This window comes from Hetaerina americana, unplaced genomic scaffold (genome assembly GCF_022747635.1).
Source record: "Hetaerina americana unplaced genomic scaffold, ioHetAmer1.1.p SCAF_9, whole genome shotgun sequence".
Classification (NCBI taxonomy): Eukaryota; Metazoa; Arthropoda; class Insecta; order Odonata; family Calopterygidae; genus Hetaerina; species Hetaerina americana.
Genome location: NW_027287538.1, coordinates 22,210,732 through 22,232,674, shown reverse-complemented (window position 1 = coordinate 22,232,674; position 21,943 = coordinate 22,210,732). Strand labels below are relative to the sequence as shown.

Sequence of the window (21,943 nt, the reverse complement as noted above, 5' to 3'; positions counted from 1 at the left end):
TGATTGCCTGCTTATATTTAAAAATCTAAAAATCTTGGTGTTTTGAGAAGTACTCAACCATCAAGAAGAAACTGGTCAGTTGACCAATCATTAGCCAGTCAACAGAAGTCTGAGGATTCATAAGGCAGACTTTAAAACTATAACATTGAATTGACAAGTCTATATGACCATTTAGAAGTGAAACATGGAAATGTCACAATAATGGAGAACCCGACTTATTCTTTAGGTAATAAGTCCTTATAATTCATTAAAAAAAGAGGGTTGGAAAAATCTTATCTTAGTTGATGCATAAAAAAAGAGATGATTCCTAAAGTTACTGAATACAAATGGTGTCACAAGAGTTTTCATATATTTGGACAAGATTGTCTCATAAACATTAAATTCAGTGAAATAACAATTTTGTGAGTGATAAAGAGATAATATGAAAAGAGAAAACAATAACCTGCTGGTAGCAGAGTGCTCAAAGACATTTGACAGATTAAAATGAGTCATACCTTATCATAAGACATCCATTATAATTGTCACATAACCACATTTTGATTTATTATGACAGAATAAGATAAGTTCAAACAACAAAAGCAGAATATATTAACTTTGTTGATTCAATGCTCAGAAAATTGAGGAACTCTCTTGGATGGAAATAATTGAGCAATTAACAATATAATCTGTGCATCTTAGATACCTCTGTACCCAGGAATTACTTTTTTTGGGGATCTCATAGGTTATGTAGTGGGTTCATCACAGGGCATTATCTTAAAGGTAGTTGAGTAGTGACTAAAAACCTAAAAGAGAAATCATCAATCATGGCTTTTCATTTGAGAGAAACAAATGTAACCAAACTGAGACCCTCTACTTGATATTCTCTTGTTGAATATATAATTGCCTTTTCCCAATTATATTAGTATAGCTATTTGGCCTCAGGCTTCTGTTTAAACATGGCATTTTTGCACAGTACATCCAGAAGAAAATGTTTAGGAAAAACCCAAAATGATGACTGAAACGAAATACATATGTATGGACAGTCTGCAATATTGACCTCTTTCAAAGAAACCCAAAATATTACATAGATATTTTGCCAATTGTTGAAACTGAGGCAAATATGCTTTGGAATGATTGGCATTGCACTAGACAATGCTTTTGAAATGCTGGTGTTTGGCCATACATAAAAAATAATAATTATATATGTAATTAAGTCTCACTTTGCATATTATTTGGAAAAATAGTCAACTTTAAGCATAAATATCTGCACTTAATTGAAGTTACCCCAACACAAAATTGGAGCATTCCTCTTGCGTGCCCTTTATACACATAAGAAAGCTAACTTTCAGAGTCAAGTAATATGAAAATTTACGATCACAATAGCTTATTGATTAATTTTCACTAAAATATAATTTATTTATACAATTTCCACACTGTACAATACAAAAAAACCTCCACTTCACATAGTTACACACAACAGCCCCAAAAACATCAGGTCAACACAACCCCTGATTTACAAGACAAAAAAAAAAGATGGGTTACTTTTTTTAAAACAAGGGGCTACAGAAGTTGCATGTGTTGCACTTTCTTTTTTGAAACAAAGTACAATTAAAAATGCTAAAAATCTGGAAATTATGAAAAGCATTTCTCACATACGCTAGGACTTTGGATGGTTGTCACTGGCACTAGAACTCAACACACTCTCATTTGTGCCCTTTCACTTGGTAAAACACTTCTAACTTTATATCTCCTGAGAAGTAATTTTTTTTAAAAACCCTTTACTCTAGAATGAAGGCATTTTTCAGAGATGCGCAGATGATGAGGCATCTCCTGAAGAACTTGGCGCTGAGGCTGCTTCCTCGGTTGAAGGCTGTGATGTTTCCATCCTTAGTAACACATTTGTGGCCTCAAGGAGGTCATAGTTTGTACTTATGAGTGCTTTTTGAGCTTCGTCTTTGGGAAATCCCATATCCACTAATTTAGCTATCTTTTCGGAGTCATTATTGTCATTTTTCCTCCGGCTTAAGTCCGATCCACTTTGAATTTCCTCTTCTGACACATTCAGCTCTTCAATTTCCACCCCATCACCCCTATCTCTCCCAAAGTCATCCGCATCAAACTCATCTGGGAGGAAATTGGAAGAAACAATGTCTATAATCACATTCTTTTAATGACTGGAAAAGGTGAATTGGGAAAAATTTGACTCTGGCAAGCCATACACACACAACCAGAATAGGTATTTGTAAATAAAATCATGCCTAAATTCTCTCTTCGGTTTTTCAGATTATTAATTTGGAGTTGAGATGGGTTTACTAGAGGAAATTTACATTGAGGTAAGTTAAAAATGATTAATTGCAGCCATTTTTGGGTAAATTTCAACTTATTCAATTCTTAAGGAATGTATAAAGTGATAAGTGAATTATAGGGGGAAAAAAATAATGACCTCGCAGCATATTTTGGAGTCACTTATCAAAAACATTAAAAACACACTGACTGGTGCAACTTTTACCACCCTCCAGCGATGTCACCTTGCATACCACTACCCTAATGATTGTCTAGACCTGAAAGGTAATGATTTTCACCACAAGTGGGGAGTGGGGAAACACTGCATCAGGGCTCTACTGCCTAAGGGATTTGCCACAGAAAATTTGCGGCAGTCTCTTGGATTGACACTATGATTGCAGAAAAGCTGAGGAATTGCAATTAACCTAGCTTTTCACTGAAGTATGGCATGACTTTACACGAGGGTTGTCGAGAAAGTAACTTTTCAGCCTAGCGTTACGATTGGTATGGCTATTGACACCATCTTGGTGTCTAAACGTCCCTACACTCAGTACGTATCCTGCTGTGGTAGGGTGCAGACTGCAGTTCTCCTACTATGCTCACTGCAAACTGTGAAAATGTGCACTGCTATGTGCTGAAAATGTGCAAATGTGCTGAAAATCTCACAAGCGTTGAATTGCAATCTGTGATTAGGTTTTACTGACAAGAAACCACAAATCAATTAAAGTACATAGGCAACTTTGTGAATTGTACGGAGATGGAATAATGAGTGAATATGGAGTGTGGCAATGGTGCATTCAGTTTTCAAAATGGCCACAGCACCAATGTTCACAATGAGGACCGCAGTGGTCAGCCTAGCCTTGTGACAGATGAACTGACAGATGGCCAGTTCTTGGACATCATGGACATTTGTCTGTTCAATTTTAAACTGACAACACCAATGATGCACAATGCTGTCGCTCATCACTTAGCTGGTGCACAGTATTAATTTCCTCATGAATGTCAGCAGCTTTGAAGTTTATTGTCAGTAAAAACCTTATCACTAAATGGATTTTACATTTGGTGGGATTTCCAATTGTATTGTTCTGTTAATTTTGACTCTCTACTGTAAACAAATGACAAGTGGCACGGTCTTCCAAGCACCGCAGCTTTAGGCATACTGCCCTAGTGTGTGAGTGAATACAGCAAACATTCAGCTCCCCATTACTTCACTTGCTACACGCAAAAGTGAGTTACTTTTAGGACAGCCCTCAAAAGTCTCTGCGTTCATAGTGAGCATGAGACATATTGACAGTTTTTCACTGTCCACATGACAAACATTATCTTCATCTCACTTGTACACTTATATTAAGAATTTAAAATTACGTGCCAGAGACATGACATAAGGAAAACATGAAACACAAAAAGAAACATACATGCAATGCAAAATTTTCGGTGGCACAACTACACCTTTTCAGTAGAGGGGAGCAAAGAACTGAAGGCCATTTTACACAGAGCATGGTAGTTGAGTGAATTCATTTGAGTGGTGATAATATAGTCTTGTACTAAATGGCAAATGATTTTAGCAATTTTTCTGGGCCGAAAGCTTGTGCGATGGAAAAATTATTGTTTGATTGCAGATGCATCAACTTCTTATTCTCTCAAGATTTACAGCCAAGCCGATTTCTGTGGAAGGCAGTTATATTTGTATTGATGCTGTTTCCTCTCAGATTTAGAAAAGTAAAAAATCCTCATTTTAATTTCTTTCGGGAAACTCACTCCCTTTCATGGAAATATTCCCAATTCACACACATGCACACTTCTTTCATCTTCGTCACACATTTATACATTCTCTTCAATTCCTTCACACTGCCAATATATACCTTGCCTTGAGAAGTCCCTTTAACCACATTCATCCATGACTTTCTTGGTCTACCACTTCCTCTTTCTCTCTAAAACCAATTATATATCTACTCTTCTACATTATTAATATATCCAAGGTGGGTCTTGAAAGGATACAGCCATGCAATACTTTGAGAAAAATAGCCTACTTAAAACAATGAAGTCTTAATCCCCTTTGAAGTTCTCTCCTTGGGACCTTACATGCTTATCCCAGTGTCTTTTCCACTTTTCAAAACAATTGGCAAAGTCCTTTTTTTGGATTAGTTATCAGCTTTCTTGTTGCATTTTCCTTTATCTTATCAACCAACTGTTGGGAAGACTGAGCTTTGGTTTCAGGGCCATAGCTGTAGACCCATGACTCATCTCCAGATATGACCTTTTTTAGAAAACCTGGTTCATCATTTGCTACTGGAATGGAGCAGGTCCCCGGTAACCGCAGCACGAAATTCTTTAAGTTGACAAGACAAAGGAGTATGCAATGAGGCAGTTGATAACCATTCTGAGACAGGACTTGGCCGATTGTTTTGAATAGTGGAAGAGATGCTGGAATAAGTGTGTGACGTACCAAGGGGAGAACTTCAAAGGGGACTAGGGCATTCTAAGTAGGTTATTTTTCTCCAAATATTGCATGGCTGGATCCTTTTTGGACAGACTTCAAATCTGTTAAAATGGTGATTCAAATATCATAGACTCTCTCTCTTGATATGACCAAAACCAGTGAAGAAGCACACTTTTTTCATATTCATACATCTATTCATTGACACATACAATTCACATTCTTACTCATGACCCACCATAATCTCCTCACCTAATATATCTTTCTCCTGCTATTTCTACTGTTTAAACACTCCTCAGATTTCACCTATGCACACTCCCATAATTGCATTGTCAGCCTTGATACATTTTTGCTAAACCAGTCAGACTCAACTTTGCACATACACATATGGCCAACTGCACACACACACATTATTTGAGCATTATGGGGAAATCATTTAAATGAAAAGGCTCTTTCTTCAAAAACCATAGAAAATATTGAAAAATCAAAATCATAGATACATATCAAAATTTCTTTCAGCATCAGGTCAAATCATGTAATACACAGTCATCAGGCAATCTCTGTACGTGAATGGTAACAGCAATTTCAACCTGCAAGATTTTCAATGACAATGCTTATTGCTTGCTGATTTTCAATGACAATGCACTTACATGAAGGGGCAACAGCAACACTTTACTTTCACATTCAAATTAAGTAGAAATGGAAATCAAATGAAACTAAACCCAAGTGATAAAAGAACTGCCAATGCAATAAGGACTGAGATGATCAACCAAACCCTAGCTAAGGATAGGAGAGTGCTAAAAATGTGCATACCTCTCCATGCCATAGGTTACTTCAATTTTCTAAGCACCATCATAGTAAAAAAGTATCTTTCTACTTAATTAACACAATAATTTACCAAGCGGTTTTATTTTTATGTGTATAACTCATTCACATATTCATGGGACTTCCAAAATATGAGTTGAGAGAATGGCACATGTTATAGACTTCTTTAAGATTAACACTTTAATCATCACCAGTTTAAATGAAACCTTTATGTGACTCAGTTAAATATTGTGAAGGCCTCAGTTTAAAAAAATGGTATTCATATGCACCCAGAACATGCTGCAAAATTATTAAGTGCTGCATTATAAAGAATCAACAATGCAGGTAGTGAGTATGCATTTACACAAAATACATTGCATATTATTAACAATATATGAAATGAAATGTTCTGCCATTAGTTATCAGCAATGAGCTATGGGAATGAACAGTAATAAGTCAGTAGTAGTAGTTTTTATGGGAGGCGACTGACAGCTCAGGTCATTTGTGCCATTAAGGATGGATGGGAAAGGAAGGGGGGAGAGAAACCCGACGTCGGCATTAACCTACTCTTGTCGAAAGGCACCAAGGGGTCCGCAGTTTAATGTCCCATCCGACAGACGGTGTACTCACTTAAAGTGCTCTCCACGAAGCATCTCAAATAGGAATTGGGATTCCACTGAAAAATATTTGTTCGTCTCCAGGATTTGAACCCGGGCCCTCTCAGTGGGAAGCCTGTACGTTAGCCACCGCACCATCCCAAACCTCAGTAATAAGCCACTATGCCATAATTAACATAATTATTCTACCCACATTACAACTGCAAAGTGTCACAGAATGACGATCCTCACTTTACATTTTACTGGTTAATACATTCAGAATTTAGGGCCTCTTCAAAATGTGCAACCAAGTCCACTGCATCCTTGAATTTTCATTTCTTTAAAATAATTGAATTGACTTAGCCGTATGTTCTCCTCTTTTGACCAATGAATCAAGATGAATTGACTTAGTTTTGCTGAGAATACTCAGGGAAAACTTAGTTGTTACCATTAAGTTGTAAGTCATTTTACAATATGCAACCATCCTAATAAGTTAATACTCTAGAGGTAAGTAAAAGAGGGAACATAGGACACATTTTTACTGTAATCCTCACTGCGATGGCTCTAATCTGAAATTTCTATTATGTATTTGAACGGTTCTAATTTCTTCTATGTAAGTATTCTGGTTGATGGGTATTCCTGGTTAGCACAATAATGTTTTTTGGTCCTGGCAAAAAAATTGTGCAACAAATTTCATGATACATTACACTTGACTTAAATTTGAGAACTCCATAAGGTATGATGCATCAATTTTTGGCCTCATATAACTTCCCAGTTTAAGGTATATGGTAAAATTGGTACATAATGACCATTTAATAGTACTTTCGCCTATGTGAAAATTTATTACGGACCAGGATTTGATTAACTATATCATCGCTTGGTATTGAAGATGCTGCATTACATAGAAACCTGATCAGCAAAAAATTTTTACAAAGTGGAAAAGTGCTATTATTTAATTATTATTTTCTTGGTTCCATATTTCTACCGAAAGCATATATCTATAAAAGTAAATTCTAAGCAATGATACAACTGTTTTTCCAAATGAAAAATTTTGTGAAAGAAAAAAAATTTGACGGGATCACAAATACACATTTGCGATCCATTCAGAATGAGAGTCCTATTCACATAAAAAGAAATGACATTTAAAACAAAATAACTTTCTCATATTACTCTTGAATGAGACTATCCACTCACCTTCATTTTCCAACAAATTATGCTGTCGCCATGATCCAAGGAAACCACCAAATATATTTCCTCCATTCTGATTTGCCATCCAATAATTGTCTGGATACACCAATGTTTCAGCAAAGCCTTGACCCTGTTGGAGAAAAGGCTATCTGAATTAAATGATAATTCAGGTGAAGCATGGAAGGGGAAGGTGAATATGCATAAAAGAAAGCCGAGAAAGTTAATGCCGTAAGCGCCAACACCAAATGGTGAGTGACACTGATGAATTTTCCCAAATATGCCAGCATCAGTTTCATCAGGTAGTTCTTTTCTTAATGATTAATTATTTTATACAATAATGCTTTCAGAGAATTTTTCTTAAATTTTGCATTTCTCTCTAAAATAGCCTGGACATTTTTGAATGACAGTAAGACTCCACGCTTGGCATCCAAAGGGACGTCCAACAAAGGTGTAAGTTCCTCAGTGGTTCATCGTCAGCAATGCACACCATGTTAGAAAATAATTTACTACCTACAAAGCAAAAACTTTCAAAGTCAGCAATGATTTGACAACCCTGCTTCATGATCCCTTAGGTGAAAGCAACAAATGCTGCAAATGAAAAAAAAACCCATTTGCCTTTCAAAAAGGGCATGAAAGAACAGCAAATATAAACATTTTAATATTATTTGTAATTTCAGGTTTGACTTGGTGGAACTTATTCATCATGAAAACAAAAATTGCAGCTTTGCTGATTTTGCTTAATGCACATTGTACATTCCATAATCGTGCATCAAGTTAAATAAATAAAGCTACAATGTTTCTTTCCCTACTTTCAATATCAGTCCATTTTTTAAAATGGTACCAACCATTCATTTTGCCATGATATAAAATCTCATTTCAGACTCAAAATAAAATTTTTTTTCTATTGTTATTATTGGTATTCTACTGTTTAAGTGGTACCATTTGGATGGACAGAGCCTATACTTGTACAGCAATTCATTTACTTGCCTCTGCTGACAAAAAAAAATCAACCTGACATTCAACACTACAGTTGGCCCTTCTTCAATTCAGCATACTTCCTTCCTCCTTTCATTCTGTCTAACATGACTATCCTATTCCTACCTCTTTCTCTAACATTCTCCTCTCTATCACAGTCTTCAACATCCCACTGCCACTCAATATGCTTTGCATTCATTGATCCTGTCTCCTTATGATCTCTCCTAATAATCCTCTCTCCTTGCCCACCATACCTCATTTGTTTTCCTTTTGGTCCAGTTCACCTTCTCCACACCCACATTTAAAAAGCCTCCTATATAAGCCTAACTACGGTCCATATCAAAATTTTAACAAGCCTTTTCTTAACATCCTTACTCAACACTCCTGTCATCAATTTTCTCCTACTCATGAAAGCTTCTTCACCTAATGCAATTCTTCTCTCCATATCCGTAATACTTTAACCATTTTGGTCTAAAACACTTACAAGATAGGTAAACTGTTCCATCTGCTCCAGTTTATGGACTCCTATTTCAATATTTTAACTTAGCCTTCCTCTTTCTTGCAAATCCCATAACATTTTTTCTCCTACAGAAGTGTGGAAACAATAATAGTAAAATGCAAAATGATGGTGGAATACTCAAAGAGTAAGATAAATTGCAAAGTCAAGGCTAAAGTTCACTACCAGTAACCCCTCCCAGAGATCTAATTCGATGATATAAATTTTACACTGGGAGAATTACCAATTTATCAAACTTGCAAATATAAGATGGAATCTTTGAGGGAGGTGCAATCAATGAGTATAACTACATCCTACTATTATATGAGTATCACCACATATCTAAGCTTCTTACATCCCTGCATATGAATATGACAACAGCCTAGAAAGACTAAAATATAAGTGATTTCAAAATATGGAGCACCTCTGCTCCCAAGAGAGAGACAATGCAACAAGTTGGAGGAGCTAGATGCTGGATAAGATGATGTTGGAGGAGCTAGAAGGAGACAGAACACCCTCAGGGGTTGGTATATTAAGCGAATTTGAGGAAAAATGTGAATTTTACAGGAGAGAAAATAAATAAAGTTTGCAAAACCATTTCATTTGATAAAGGGAATTAAGCAATATCATTACAATTAAAACACTAATGAAAACTTCCAATGGAACTTCTAAAACTAATTGAATCATGCATTGGAAACTGTATATCCTATATGAAAAAAAAGCAAAAATAAACTTAATTATAAATATATCATTTTAAAATGTTTGCAGTTTTCACCTGAACCTAACCCTGTCAAAGAACTGGGCATGTCTACATTCATGGCCACCCTGAGATAGTAATTTAGCGTTAAATATGCATCATGAAGTACCCACCTGTCTCCTGATTTGCCTGTTCCACGGTCCATCATCTGAATTGGCAGGATGCTGAACCCTGGCCCATCTACCGTTCTCGGTCCAATTGTTATTTCCTCCCTGGATGCCAGGTGACGTATTGACGATGTAGCTAAGGGCAGTATTCCCAAAGTTAGCCAACCAGTTAGGAACAAAGATCACCTTCTGAATATACAGAAAGTTTTTCTGGTACAGTACACCAGCAACCTGTAGGGAATTAATTATGCCATTCAAGCTCAAAGATCATTTGACAAGGAAAACAAATGCAAAATTATAACATAAAATGCCAATTTAATAAGATCAATTTCAACTTTTACACATAATAAATGAGAATCAATGTTAGGTCTCCTAGCCATCCCGAGTGTTTACTTACAACCAGCTGCAAAGTAACATGGAAACGCTAATCTAAACAATAAATGACCAATGTTTTATTTCCATCATTTGTGGCAGTTAATGTTAAATTATCTAAAGTTTAAAAATTAACAAATAATTAGCACATTAAGTCCTTGACTCAATCTAAAACCAATCACATAGTTTTGTTAGCATTGGCTCAAAAAATGTTAGGAATGTACTAATATAAACATACCCAGTAAAAAAAAAAACAGTTTCATACTGTTCTTAATTTAACATGATATAAATGGGCCTCAATTATTAATTATATAAAAGTATCCTCCAATGGTAACTCCATGCAGGCATGATAAGTTGTCATCCGGCTCCCCCATTCGATTGAACATTTCCCTCCCATGGGGGCTTCTACATCCTGATAAAGTTCTGGAAATCAGTTTTCAGAATGGCTTTCAGTGCACCCATCGCATTAGTTTGATTTGTCTCCATGTCATTGAACCGGTGCCCTTTGAGTAGAATTTTCAGACTTGGGAACAGGCAAAAGTTTCAGGGAGCTGGCAAAGTTGTATTATCTCGTTCTTTGCCAAAAATTGCAGCACAAGATACGATGGATGTGCTGATGCATTATTGTGGTGAAGAAGACAGAAGCCGCTCATCTTCAATTCATTCCCAAATTCTTGGTAAGAATTCTCAAAACACAAGTTTTAAGAATTCCAAGATCACTTCCTAGTCTGTGCACAGTCAAACGATGATCTTCTACAATTGCAAGTCGCGGTTATGAATCGATACAAAAAATCTGACTCACTTCACTTAAACTGCACCAACAGGGCCTTGGAAATCAAAAGATTGCATTTGTCATATACTGATTGAAGAATTGGATATGCATTAGCTATCTGTGCATTGGGTGCCACATTGGCCCACTAAGGGACCAAAAATGTATTCGTAATGTAATTCGTATTTGTTATTACATTTCCAAAGCCTTATTAGGGTGGTTTAAGTAAAGTGAGTCAGATTTTTTGCATCGATTCATAACTGTAGATGAAACTTATATCCGCCACTACACTCCTGAGATGAAAGAACAGTCAAAACAGTGGGCTGCAAAGATTGAATCAGCTCCAAAAATGACATATGGGTTCCACTGGCCGCAAAGGTGATGGCGACTGATTTTTGGGATAGTCATGGGATTGTGTACATCAATTATCTTCAAAATGGTAAAACAATAATAGGAGAGTATTATGCATCATTAATTGACAAGCTGAAGGCAGAAATTGCAAAAAAAAATGATTGTATTAGAAGAAGAAGAATGTGCTTTTCCACCAGGACATTGCACCTGCTCACACTTCGCCATAGCTTAAATTCACAAATTGCACTAAAATTTGCAAATTAGATTTGAAATTAGTTGACCACTCACTGTATCCACCAGATCTGGTCCTCAGCGACTTTTTCCTGTTTCCTAACGTTTAAGTTTCACTAGGGGTGTGTTCCACGGTTTCTTTCAATTTTTATGGAGATAGAATTTACGTGGAATTGAGTAAGGGTTCTTTTTAGTATGTCCTGTCAGGTTTTGTATGGTTAAGCAAGGCTAAGAGATGCGAAAGTGTACAGTCTGTGTTCATCCAGAGCCTACCCCAAATGGTAGACTACCAAATAAGGATCTCTGTAGATATAACAACCCATCAAAACTTTAGTATAAATGACATCATGGACAAAGTACACAAAAAAGTGGCATCATCTCTGAGATTAGTGAGAATATAGATTTAGTCTGGGATCACAAATATAAATACATGGTTTTAACTGCACTAATATACGTAGAGGTCAATCCAAACCATTAAAAATTATGCTCATATATTCAAACCATGCTGATTCAGTGTGCAAAAACAGTGGTTTTACTGAATATCAAATAAAATAATTCACAAACACACATTTGAGAATCAAAATACATTGATATTAAAAAAAAAATTGAAATTTTTATAAATGTTGGATTTATCTACACAGCTATTACATAATTTATTCCAGAGCCAAAAAAGATTTTCTCACCTAAAATGTATTGGTCACATGTAAACTCAACATGGATGGTCATTTTTTGCCCATTTTAATTTTCCATGATGAGGATTTACGGAAGTAATTACTCTAATTGTAAGCACATCCATTGAGAAACTATGAAGATACAAATCAAAAAATGATGAAATCCAATCTCCTTTACTTACAATCCCAGTAACGGCAGCGATAAAAGAGCTGGAAGATGACCATGACAGCTGCATCCCAAACAAGTAGATGATAGTCTTCATGGAAATAGGAGGAAAGATTGTTCCAAGTGCACTGAATGGAGCATTCCACTGCTGGTTGTCATCAGCTAAGGATCTCTGATGACCATTCCGGTTGGAACTACCCTGTGTACCAGTATTAGGTATTTCTTTGTAGAAATTGACAAAAAGAGGGAAGAGAAGTCCATAACTGCAAAAGAACATACAGATTTAAAAGAAAATTAACAAAATATGAATGCTATCAAATAACAAATGATAGTCAAAACATGAAAAACCACATGCAAAGAGGAGAATGGTATGGAATGGAAAAGGTGAATTAGGTATGAAATAAACTCCAATCAAGCACAAATTTACAACAAAATTAGCACTGCAGGTATTAAATATTACTCCTAACAAATATGATTATTTAAAGGTAACTAGACTGATCTGACAGACTCATTATGCTTTCTCTCTGAATGAAAAGTTCACAAACCTCTTAATTCTAGAGCTCCATGCAAACAAAAACAATTTCATTTACAGATATTGGGGTATCTTTATGAAAAAAACTGACAAGATATGGATTATGTACAAAAAATAAGATAAAAAATTCTAAAAAACTTCCTAAAACTGAATGTAATTACCATGATTTTCCAGTTTTTTTACCTAATGACTATTTTTTTAATTGAAAAATATGCAAATGACTATTTTTACAGTAAATTTTGTTGAAACCCATGTTATTCATGCCTCAACTCAAACCTGTGTTATTCATGAGCAAAAAATAAGCAGCTATGCTAAACTGCATTCATTTAATGTTAAACCCAACTGGACACCAATAACAACAAGTAAAATACTCTCTCATTCTTCTCAATGTTCGAAGGGTGACATAAATTTAATAATCTCCTTACGGCCCTGATGAAAGGATTCCACTTCCTCCATCTTTGTCAATAAACCATCGTATCAGGTGTGCCAACAATTCAAGGACAAAGGATAGGCAACTGCATCCAAGCAGATGAGTGGCATATTTCCTTGAGCCATAACGCCTTTCAAATTCCCTGAGAATAAAATTGTAATTAAATATATAAATTGATTGTTTCAATACGGAGCCAGTCTTTACTTTTTAATACATTAAATAAAGTCCACATTTCAAAATAATTTGAAACTTGGGCACCCAAGTACCTAGATGACCACTTCATCACCACCACCATAGCAAAAACACTAAAAACCATCAATCAAAGTGAAAATATATACTTACCTAAAATGATACACTAGCGTTCCTGCACATATTAGATCCTTGGGATCTAGAAAAACTAATTTTGCTGTCACCAGCTTAAAAACCTGAAACAAAAGAAAATAAATTTAGCAGAGTACGAACCAAAGTGCTTGAACAGCCATTAATGACTTCACAATTTTTCAATACAAGGATACATGCTAACTTAATATAAACAATACCGATAATAATTTTGAAACTTTTATGCATTTAGTGAATCATTCCTTTGCTGGTGGGTTTATTAGGGATACCTCTGAAACACCACAAGGTACAGTTCTTCAAAAACCAAAATGAATTTAAATAAGAATTAGAATGATTTAAAACATACAAAAAATCCAGAACCGAATCACAATATAAATGCTTCCAAAAAATTCCCAAAAAAACAGAGTTCCTTAATAAAAGAGGAGGAAACATAAATGCAATTAATAGTATTATATAAAAAAGGAGCTTCTGAACATATAAATGCTGATCATTTCAATCTCAAGATTGATTTACTGCAGCCCTCCAGTCTTCTATATTCATTTTTAAATCCCTCCCCACCTTACAGCTTTTCTGTTTCACATCCTCCTTACTTTGTACCATGCACTTATATCTTGGTCTTTCCCATGGGATCTTCCCGTCAATTATGTTTCTAACTAATACATTGTGGATTGAGGTGTATCCAATTCCGTCTGGTTTTTCTTTACCATAGAGTTCTCTCCTCTTCCATATACTTCCTCATTCCTCAGTTTGAGAAAAAATACAGAAAAATCTTATCCTGAGTAAAGCCAATTTGTGTTTAATGAGGAGCATACCTGTAAAACTTAATGATACATTTATTTAATCAGCATTAGTCCAAAAACAGCACATTTTGGCCTTTACATCGGAATATTAACTGCGGTCATATTTACAAACATCCAAGCCCTAGGTGAAGGAAAACTCACCCAGGTCGGAGTCGAGCCCACGACCCTTGAAATGGCAGACGAGAAAATTACCCCGACACCACTGGGGTCGGCAACATGTTCCAATTACATTCAATTTACAATGAGCTCCCAAAATTCTAAAACAGAGCTGGAAATATCTTGCATACAGCTATACTTATCACCCACAAGAGCAAAAAAACTACTCAATTTTTCTACAAACATTGACATGGCTTTAGGAGACAGCATGTCAAATAGTTTATCCTTAGGTTGTCATGACTTCAAGTAGAAATTTGCTGAGCCTGCTATAGGCCATTCCTTAATTGCTTTTCTTCCTGGAATTTTACAAGTGTACATCAGACTTAATGTAATTTTACCAAGATTTTCCTTGATATTCACAGGATTTTAGAGCACATAAATGTTGTCTACGGTTTATATGCCTAGCTTTATACATATGGGCTTGGAGAGGTGATACGTTTTCAAACAGAATGTCATTGAGTAAAGGATGAAAATGAAGAAACATCCTTTACTCAATGACATTCTGTTTGAAAACGTATCACCTCTCCTGGAAGCCTCCTTAGCAATAACAGAAAAACAGAACCTCTAACCCCTTCCCCTTAACTCCCATTGACTCCTAACCCGTACCTTTATCCCCATTAGCCATTGACTCAAATTATACCGACCAATGAAATTTTCCCCTCTCTTAACCCACCTTCCAATCCCCCCCACTCACTAACGCTTTTCCTGGTGTTTCCTACCCTCTCCCACATTCTTTCGTACCTACCCCCGTACTCCCCTCCCCGCCCCCTCTTCCCACAACTCCCCCACCCTTTCCAGAAGAGGGTATATATACAATGATTGTGACTTTAAACTTTGTACCTGAGGATGACGCCGTAGCGTCGAAACTAGTCGTACCTGTAATAAAGTGGTGGATTGGAACAAAGTGTTTCTTTTTCATTTATCATTATTATACTTTCAAATGATCATTCCACAGCCAAAATTACAATGCATTTAAGTTTTTAAAATAAAATTTTACTATAAATTCAGAGCACCTTACCGTGATTTGCGCTGGTTAATCTTCAACTACATATTATATCTCAAATGAATTTCTTGAAGATGAATTTATTACGAATGACCTGCTTCTCTTCGACAGTAAAATAATGGAATGTAGCATTAATTGGAGTTGGTGAATTCAATACTTAAATATTTGTAGAGGAATCAAAGTTGGGAGGAGTGATCCCTCCGTTCTATACTACACCAGCTGATGGGATGACCTTGGTGTGGTTCAGATTTAAAGAGTTTTTGATCCACAAGTTTTCCTTTTCTATCTATTACTTCCTGTGATTACCATCGTAAACTTTCAGCAGCAAAGCTTATGTAGTGATTGCATTTTAATGTTGTGTAAAAATTAAAATGAATGCTTAAATATAAAATGACATATTTTCTGTTTAGGAAAATAACTATGTTAATATTAATATAAAAATTGTACTTTTTTAGGGATGAATCTTCCTATTTATGCAAATTTCCTGGCAGATAGTTACAGAAACATTGTCAACCAATTTCAAAATATTTACCAAATATGAAATTAACTTTTTCATATTCGGCATGATTCTTGTCTGTACAATATGAAATCGAGTAACGTTACATGTAAATAAGTAGTAATAATAGATTTCATTGGCTTGCGAAGCATTTCCCATGATAACTTATTATCTTCCATAAACTTATTTGAGTCCAGAATTTTCTCCCTTCCAGTCAACAGAAAGCGTTTTCCCCCTCATTTACAGACTGGCACAAAGAGAATTCTCGAGGAGAAAACATTTTCTCTCTTCTCCCAGAGAGAAAAGTAATACTTGGGCCCCTGATCTAAACATATGACTAATGTTTAAGCACTGGTAAAAAGTACGTCCAAAAGTGAGCGAAATATTGTGAAATTAGTGTCAATAAAAAATGGGAAAAATTATATATGATATTCTATTATTGAAAAAATAATTATTACTGGATGACCTTGTACATGTAGCATCAAAATAGATATCAGTGATGCACACAAGGAACAGAAAGGGTCCAAGTATTTGACCTTAAAGAACACCTTAGACTGGAAGTATTTTGGTCATTTGGTCCAACTAGATGAGATCTAATGCTGATGATTCAGGTTCTTTTGAGTGGAACATACTCACTTAAAATGAAGATATATAATTTTCCACAAATGAAATTTATTCAAAATTCAGGTTTCTACTTTAATACACCATTTTCAGGTCTAAATATGGTGTAAGCACAGAAAACCTGGGTCATAAATAAATAAATTTATTTGTGGAAAATTGCATTTCTTTACTTTTAGCAAGTAGTTGAAATCTATTACCTAGACATTTTTTCAGATTAAAATCAGTTTTTTGAATTCCATAGGACTCCAATTTCTTTAACAATTCAGGATGTGAAACACAAGCAAAGGTTTGCCGAATTCAATCGGTTGCCTTGAATTAAGAAAAGAAAGGCCCATTTCACTGTAAATTAAACTAGGAACAAGTTTTTTCTAATTATATTACAAAAAATGAATACATATCGGCAACTGCCAACCACTAGCCCTCATTCCAGGAGTGATAAAAAATCTATGACAAAATTATTTGGAAAATATAGCAATGACAATAGGTGTGCTCAATGACAAGTTACATAATGAACTATACCTACAATCAGAAGCGATAAGTGCCCGTTATCAAACATCTGCAAAGGCCATTTAACTGTTGGAGGAATGATAAAGCCCAGCATTGGTATGCAATTATGTATACCCTCTACCTTCTTAACTTAAAAGATACCCTAACTTTATCATGTCTTATAGATAAGTGATCTGGTAGTAATTCATTTTCGCTGATAGTATTACCTGACTACTGATCGTTAAATCTTCAGGAATGCGGCTAAGGAAATACTTGTGAAGGTGGTACATTGAAGGGACATTCACTGCAGCACACGACAGGACTAAGTAACCCAGGAGTCCCATCGAAACTGGAACATTGTCTGGTGGAAAAATATACAAAATTTCAAAACATGTTCATGATATCAACAATTATGGTCGCTCGTTGTGACTCTCTTAAACTTTAAAAATATGTCAATGATGTAAGTAATTAAGTAAATGTATCCACTGTCCGCTCCCCTAGTCTTTAAACATATGAAAACTATATACGGCAAGTATACACCGAGAGGTAGCTTCAGGAAAATATTTTTTATCAGGGAGAAAAAACTAAATATGAAATATCCCATAGGTCGACAGTAATCGTACGCGTAATCTATCGTTTGGCGGATATCCAGTAAATGTGAAACGGACAAAAATATAACGTATTTCTAAGGTAATTAGCTTTTGGCTCAACACCTTCTCCAAGAGTCTAAGCTAAAATTCCATCCTGACATACATTATAACATTTCATTTGCACTAGATACACGCCAGTTCACAACGAAAACAAAGCATAGGATGCTTGCGAGTAGGAGGAAAAATTACACGAGTGAGAGGAAACATTTGAATAGTTTTTGCACACATTGAATGAATAACAGTCGCAAATACTGATGACAACACAGAATGTTTGCATCATTTCTTCGGTAAAAAAACCCTGAAACATATGAGTACTTACGGATTCCGGGTGAATTGCTAAGAGAGAACATTGCAGCCATTCTATTGCAATAATAATAATCTACTTATGGAACTAATTAACAGCCCAATGGTAATAAATAATGCTGTTCACAACTTATCAACATCGAAATGTTTACTAATGCGTCAACCAATGCAGCCACTATGTTTGCTTTAGGTAGAAGTGATGTCATGATTTCTCAACTAAATGTGTTTCCTATCCTCCAATGGGAGAGAGCACAAGAAACGTGAGAAACAAACATTGTTGCCAAATTTATTGTAAATATTAACAACTGACATGCTAAGAAGCGCATTTTAATTCATGCGAATTGCAAAGTTGGTGTTTTATGTAAACCAAATGTTAGTCTTTAAATAGTAAAAATGTCTTCAGTTGATATCCTGATCCATTTAATTCTTTACTCCTGTTGTGATATTTAACAGCAAGGCGTTATTAATAATGAGCAATGACGTTGCAAGATATCTTTAGTATCTATTAGACTTTCCAAACTTTCTGAAGAAATGGGGCGTCACCACTTTCTCAAACATCAAAATTTAACTTCCCTTCCTTTGTTGCGGAATGAATTGAGACACATTCTTTTGTTTTAAGGCTTTTGGGAAAAGTTATTAGAAGAGCATAATAATGGATAATTGGCAATTATCCTTCGTGTTTAAATGAATCGAATTATTATATTGTGTGTTTACCTTTCAAGTCATTTCTATTTTCCAAGAAATTGTTTTCCATGAATGACCCATTTTAAATTTACTTTATGAAAAGCGGTCACGATAACATGAACTTTCATATAAACATGTATTGGTTGGTATGTAACGATCGTAACTCAACATATCGACAACACGATTGTGTGTTGCTTATGATATTTTTATCCCATTCTATGGATGTTGAATATTTTGCGTTTACTTCATCTTCGTTAAGAATACCTCATCAGCTTTGAGGATAGAAAACGACTCGTTTTACGAAACGCGTGCGTCGTCGATGGAGGAAATGACCCGGTGGAAGACCCGAGTATCCTTTTCCCTAAGAATAACTTTATTTGCCAAGCAGGAGACGAATAAAAAACACTTGTTTATTCTTTTCTAAAATTATTTCTCTTTCCCTGAAATTTATGTTTTCTTCTCTTATATACGTCATAAATTTGCCGTTGTCTTGTAACAACTTTCGTAGAGGTGGTACCGTGGCACTTACAGATTGCTGCAGGCTTTTGTTTTCCGTACTGTAATAAACAATATGACGTCATAAGCAGGTCAGGTGACTTACCATTAGCGTAAATGAGGGAAGTATAAAGCATCCATTGTTTGCAGATAGAACGTATTTCATTTCATTTGGGAAGCAGAAATGAAAATAGAAGTTTATGGTAGTCATAGCTGGGAATAAATATTAGAGTAAAGGTAAGAGATAAGCTCATTTAATTTCTTAAGGAATCATTAAAGAGGATTATGTGTTGTTAGAATTTTCACATTTTAAAAAACACTACACATATTATGCAGGCTAAAGAATTCCCTAAATATCAATACCTAATCAAGAATTCTCAAAAATTCAAAAAGTTAGAATGCATAAAATTGGGCTACACTTGCACTATATAAACTAATACATTTTTTCCTCATCATTTTTCACTGTTAAAATTCTTATTTTCCCTATCTCTTGGTCATATCCTAGGTAAGATGAATTAATTTTGGCGATTAATGTCATTATAACTTTTATAGCTGTAGAACTTGTTTCCTGGTGTATATTGGTGAATTATTTGCTATCTAGTGTATGCCTATAATCCTAGTATATTTAAATGGCTGGTCGGCATTTTGAACTTTAGAAATTGTATTCTAGCCAAATTGCATATCAAGAGAGTGGTGTTATTTGGTTTAATTAGTACTCTATATCAACAATAGTTCATATTTTCATTGTTTTGATGCCAGGCAAAATGACGCCTGTAATAATTATTGGGGGAAGTACAATCCGATCAGGCATCAGAGGTGATATGTCATTAGAAACCCCACCATAGAACCACGCAACTGATTTACGTTTGATTATTGAAGCAAGTGCAGTAATTTTATAAAATTTCCAGTTTATGAGCAGTTTGACGCTAGAAATAATTATTATAAACAGATGGAAACAGCTCAAGGGCCTAGCCATGTTGAAGAAATTGGTCCAATTGTTTGGAAGGAGTAGTCTACAGTGTTGGGGTAGGTTTTTTCGATGTACCTTGGCACTACACGGTATTGTACTCATGAGACCTAACTAACCCGAAATAAAGTATCCTTAATCAGCATACTATATACAGGGTGCATTCCAAAAGTAATGCAATTATTTTTCCAAAGTAACTTATTGAACATATTCGCACAAACACTTAAAATTCTTCAAAGTACTGTCCTAGGGCCTCTACAAATTTTTTCCAGCGACTCTGCCATGACTGGTACGCGTCCTGCAAGGAGTCTTCGGGGACCTCTTGCAAGGTCTTCGTCGAGATCTCTTCTGTGGACGAAAAATGGTTTCCTTTCAGGGCTGCTTTAATTCGAGGGAACAAAAACAAGAATGCTTGGGCGATATCAGGACTATAGGAGGGGTGGGGCATCGCTAGCACCTGGCGTTTGGCCAGGAACTTGTAGTGCGTTGTGGCAAACACATTGGGCACGAGCTCAGAGCACACTTTCCTCATCACTAAATCTTCAGGAAAAATGTGAAATAAAACAGAAGACAACAGGTTCATTTCATTGACAACCATCTTGATACTCAATCGACGGGCAGAGTCCAACAATTGTCGAACACGAGTCATATTGTTGTCGGTTTTGCTAGTTGACGGCCACCCAGTGCGTTGTTCGTCGTGAACCTCTTCCTGGCCCTCCTTAAAGGCTGTTAACCACCTCGAAACCTGTGAGTATGACAGAACAGAGTCCCCGTAAGCCTCGTGAATCATTTTGTTAGTCTCTTCAAGAGATTTTTCCAGTTTAGCTCAAAACTTAGTAATCGCGTAATGTTTCTAGATCATTGATTCCATTTTTTTCGTGACACGGTCATCGCTCAGAGGTTTACAGTAACTGACGTCCTGCCACTCCCACAGCTTGGAGAGCACTGAGATCAGTTTCACGGCAAAGCTTAGTGCCCCCCTTTCCTTTTCCAGGTGGTATGATTCCACTCCGTCTAATAGGAGCGGTGCAGGAAATTCCATTGCATTACTTTTGGAACGCACCCTTTATTACAATTGATCCCTTTTTCACTCAGCGTACTTTCTACGTCCCTTAATTTAATCCAAAATGCCAATACATTTCCTCCCTCAATCTAACTCTCCCAGCATTCTCTCCTCTGTTAACTTCTTAAGAATTGTTTGTATTTCACTCAGTATCTCCTGCATCCACTCATATTGCCAGCTTGGAATTTCTCTCAACTGACATATCATCCACTACTATACTTAATTGAGAGATTTATTGTTTGTTTTCCAATGTATCTCATTATTTGTATTGAAAAGGGTCCCGTTATATCGCCAACTTCTAAAAACAATGTTTGGCCAGGATGGATGCTGGATAAGTACCGTCTATACCTCTACTGAGAAAATTTTGTCCCTTTTCAGGCAGGTATAACACGGGTTGGCATAATGAACCTAGATGTCTAAGTGCCCTGAAGACCAAGAACTACATGTATGGGAAAGATGAAACTAAATGCATATATTTTCAGTTCATACACTGAGGCTTCTCTTTATGTTATAGCACAAAAGGGGTTATGATTCTGGTTTAGTTTAATTGCATGAAGGGGGAGATTATAGGGAATGTGAAATCACTCAGACAACTGAATATTCTGTTCATGTATTGAGTAATGTTTATTTATCCATGTTTCCAAAAATGTATTTAATTTTCTCCCCATTCTATCCTTCTTATTTATTTTATAATTATTTATTGTCTTTTACTCATATTTAACTTTGTTAACAATCC

The 21,943-nt window shown here is 35.7% G+C and overlaps 1 protein-coding gene across 2 annotated transcripts; it reads right to left on the bottom strand.

Annotated features, from left to right (window-relative positions):
* Positions 1–312: 312 nt before the first annotated feature.
* On the bottom strand, positions 313–18,176 carry LOC139698932 (ubiquitin-associated domain-containing protein 2-like). 2 transcript variants are annotated; one of them, XM_071597887.1, is made up of 8 exons: positions 18,015–18,176; positions 17,273–17,406; positions 13,487–13,569; positions 13,140–13,286; positions 12,199–12,445; positions 9,629–9,853; positions 7,294–7,417; positions 313–2,103 (listed from the first exon to the last, which is right to left on the bottom strand). In XM_071597887.1, the coding sequence occupies exons 1-8, from the start codon at positions 18,052–18,054 to the stop codon at positions 1,781–1,783; spliced, it is 1,323 nt and encodes a 440-aa protein (XP_071453988.1). In that variant the 5' UTR covers positions 18,055–18,176; the 3' UTR covers positions 313–1,780. The 2 variants fall into 2 exon arrangements, with proteins under 2 accessions (XP_071453988.1, XP_071453989.1); XM_071597888.1 differs by lacking the exon at positions 18,015–18,176 and adding an exon at positions 17,759–17,963.
* Positions 18,177–21,943: the final 3,767 nt, after the last annotated feature.